General features: G+C 43.4%; 1 protein-coding gene across 1 annotated transcript; it reads right to left on the bottom strand.

Moving 5' to 3' along the window:
• Nucleotides 1–694: 694 nt before the first annotated feature.
• On the bottom strand, nucleotides 695–973 carry SERTM2 (serine rich and transmembrane domain containing 2; the record flags this gene model as incomplete). The annotated part of the gene is made up of 1 exon (XM_080352646.1): nucleotides 695–973. The coding sequence occupies one exon, from the start codon at nucleotides 971–973 to the stop codon at nucleotides 695–697; it is 279 nt and encodes a 92-aa protein (XP_080208772.1).
• Between the last annotated feature and the right edge of the window lie 2,876 nt (nucleotides 974–3,849).

The following is a 3,849-nucleotide window of genomic DNA, read 5'->3' as shown; positions in this document are numbered from 1 at the left end:
TGTTAAATGTTATCTTTATTTTTTTCCTCTTTTAAATGTTCTGTCTCTTTCTGATATCTTGAATGCAGCTATTCCCTGTATGGTTTTTAATGGCAGAAACCAAGAGTTCCAGCAGGTGATGAAACATTTGTATGCTTCTGAAACTCCATTGTGTAAATCCACCATTCAGGTGGAAAAAAGAAGTTCAAGGCTTTCCTTCTTGAAGGGGAGAAATACCTGAGAATTTCCACACCACCAGTAATTTCTGTACGTGCCCTGTGTGCTCTTCATGCTTACACCACTTAACATTTTTCATTTAACTCTTTTCATGAACAAGGAATTTAAGGGCAGATAGAGAGGTCAGCAAATACAGACTCCAGGATACAGTCTAGTACGTGTCTCTTTGGGTTTTTGGCTGTCGTTATTGTGGCTTTTACCATTTTCTGCAAGGGCTTTTAGGGGGATATCAGTCTTTCCTGACAGCAATAGATTTCTGTAAGTAAATTTTATTGAGGCTGTTGCACACGTGTTGCCTGTAGTGTCCACAGCCAGTGGCTCCCAGCCAGTCAGTCTGAGCTGTGTGACATTGTCCAGGTAGTCTGTGCTGCCCTTGCTGGTTGTGCAACAAGTTGTAGGGCTCGATAGGCAGGCAGAGATTCTTCCTCCCACCATTTTGCTGTTTCACAAGTGCAGAGCCCCCGTTGCATTGGTGTCTCTAAGTGCTAGGAATCCCGCTGTGCATTTCCACGTCTGTGAACTGCTGGATGTTCTCAGTGCTCTCTGGAGATGTGGTGATAGGGGAAACAACGTGCTTCAGGCGCAAGAGCACGGAGAAGAGCAATATGAGAAGGAGAGCCAGAAGTGTTAGGAACAATCCCACGTACACATAGAGGCCGGAATATTTATCTGCTGTTGTGTCTACTTCTGTAGCCAGAGTTGGAAAGTGACTGCGACCAGTCAGGTTTCCACGGAACTGGAAATAAATCTCAGTCATTGCTCTCTGTCAGCTTTGGCCCGTTTTCCTTATTTACCTTCAGATTTCCTGTCTTCCCTCCCCAGGCTCACAAAGGAGGTCAAGAGATGAAGCTTAGGACGCATGGCACAATGGCTCCAGCAAGAAATGCCCCATGCTCCTGGTCTCAAGACTGCTGGTTCACACAGTTAAGCAGACTGCATGAGACAGGCCTTTACAAATCATTTTGCAAGTTGCTATTACAATGGCAACCAGCATTAGACTTCTGTTTTACACCTCCATCTGGCTTTTATTTTGTCCTGAAAATGCACTGGTCCTTCTGTTGGTAGGTCACCTCCTTTGGTAGGTGAAAAGCTTTGGTCCTTCTCTCCAACTGAGCTGCAAAGATTTGCACAGATTGGGTCTTTCCAGAGTCAGCTTTCTGCCAGCTTCTCCCACAGTAGGTGGTTTATCCTTGTATGAGCTGGAGAGTTTGTTTTCTGCTTTGCTTCTCTCCTAATCCAGACCTATTGGTACTTGCTTAAAGAATATGAAGTTTTGAGTTTCTCATTAGGAACGGTCAAAAAGTTGGCTTCCTAAAAGGAGAAAAAAGAGAGAGAAAAGTGAAACTGGGTACCAAAATAGCCCAGACTATGTGTGTTATCTTTATAACGAATAGATAAGAAAACCCTTGTCACGTTCCTGTGAGACACCTTGGGATCGGGAGAGGCACTGAGTATATAAAGACCATTGTTAAGGTCTCCTCTAGTAACACTGATTACTTACGGGTAAGAGAAGGCCCCATAGTCTATGGGATTAGATGTCACAGAGGAAGGCAAGATACTAATCCATTCATTGTATATCAGGAACCGCTGCTTCTGAGGCCGAGTGCACCTGGCAGGTGTCCAGAGCCATCCCTGTCCCACTGGGGCAACTTTGCAGTATATGACACTTCACTCACCTCCTTGGAGAACTTGCTAGAAATGGAGGGAATCTTAATATTTTAGCATTTTCAATTCTTCCAGCTGGAAACAGAAAGCATAATTGCCAAAAATTTGCGGTAAATGCTGCATCCAAAAGCATCATGTTCTGCTTTGATAAGACCAGAATTTTGGTTTTAGATGAAGTAAAAATGATAGCACTGAAACAAAGCAATGTGGTCATTTATAACATTCACAACATACATACCTACATGAGATGTAAATGCAGTAATATTAAGATATTAATATACTATGGTAGTCAGATTAAAATGAAACATTAGTTCAAAGTCATTGATGCTCTGATGCTTTTAGATAAAGATTACACCTAAAAGACATATTGCTGCAAAACATTTTGACTTTCATGGGCCTTCGGTTTGTAAAACGTGGCTGGTTTATTGTCAGTGTTTGGTTGTGTTCTCCCCATGCACTGATGGGAACAACATCTTGCTGTTCTTCAGAGGGAGGTGGTTGAAATATGGAGGCCTGAGTCATCAAGGAGCTGATATTCAGGCTTTCGTTACAGGCAAGATAGACCCGCTTTGGCTCATGTGATGGGCAAACATCTGATGTGCTGAGATGCTGGAGAAGGGACACTGGGGATTGTCACCTCTTTACCTCTCAGCTCCTGCAATACCTTTTTCAGTATCAAAGCATTTGAGATAACATTGATCCAGTCTAGGGAATATTGGGCTAGATTCTCCTTAGTAATAGGCTGGCTAAGCTGGGCCAAATTGCTGATTGAAAAAAATTGCCTGGGGATTTGAGTCCTGCAGTCCTGTGTGGGTGGTGGGTGCTGTGCTTCGGGCAGGAGGGTGTGGGCAAACGTGGTAGGAAAGGGCTGCTTGGTATTTTTCCAGGGGCTGACCCAACCCCTTGGGAGCCACTTATTCTGGCAGCAGGTTTGGAAGCATCCGACATGAAAATGAAGGTTGTGTTGCAGCCAGGCACTTTTGCTCTCAATTATAGGCCAGTAATTCTGATTTTTCACACTTCAAACCTATGAAGAATATTCTTATGTTACACAGCAGGTGGGAAATAAAGGGCCTGAAGGTTACTGGCCATAATCAGTCTGGGATCTGCCACTTGTGTGAGTTAAAGTACAGAGCGATGTCTTTGCCCATCTCATCTGCTGTCTTACCAAGAGCAAAAGCCAGAGCTAATTTCTCTCCTTAAAGAGCATAGAGCTTAATGGCTTCACACACTTCATAAAACTAGACTGCAGAATGCTAAGGACATTAGTCTGAAGCTCAATAATTATCTGCAAACCAAGACATTGAATTAACAAAGCTCAGCTGGGCATTTATTGATAAAAGGAGCAGATTAATTGTAAAAAATATTGACAATGGGGAGTCAGTGCAACTTTTTTTTCTTTAGTCTCGACTATAAAATTGTCAGGAGCAATCAACTATTCAGACTATTGAAAGCTGTGAAATTGACTACATTTTTTTTCCAGAAATGAGCCAGAAATAATTCAGGAGCTCCAGGCAACCCCAAAGGTTTTTACCTTTCGATCTACCAATGATCTCACTGAGCACCATCTTTTTGGATATTAGTATATTTAGCTTTGTGCACTCCCCCTTAAGGAATAGGAGTTTGAAGACTGTGGAGACCAAGGTCCTGTGGAAACAAGTGCTACCCAAAGATGCTGAAAAAACTGTGTATCAAGCAGGTCAGCACTATAACTTTGTGTGACTCAGATTACAGGAGGCAAAACCTCACTGGTACCCTGAGAAGACCTCAAGTCCGTGGACAGAGATCGTAAGTAGAAGTAATAGAGCAGAGCAGCGTAAGCAGAGCCCACGCTCCCTGGGATCTGAGTTGTTGGCTGAGGCTTAGTCATTCTGCTCTGGCTGGACAATGCTCCCATTGCTGAGAGGTGCCAAGCACCATTAGTGTTCACTGATGCTCAGTGGGTACAGGTTGATTCCAAGCAGACGC

The sequence above is a fragment of the Nesoenas mayeri genome (genome assembly GCF_963082525.1).
Source record: "Nesoenas mayeri genome assembly, chromosome: 13".
NCBI lineage: Eukaryota > Metazoa > Chordata > Aves > Columbiformes > Columbidae > Nesoenas > Nesoenas mayeri.
This window is presented reverse-complemented; position numbering and strand designations above follow the sequence as displayed.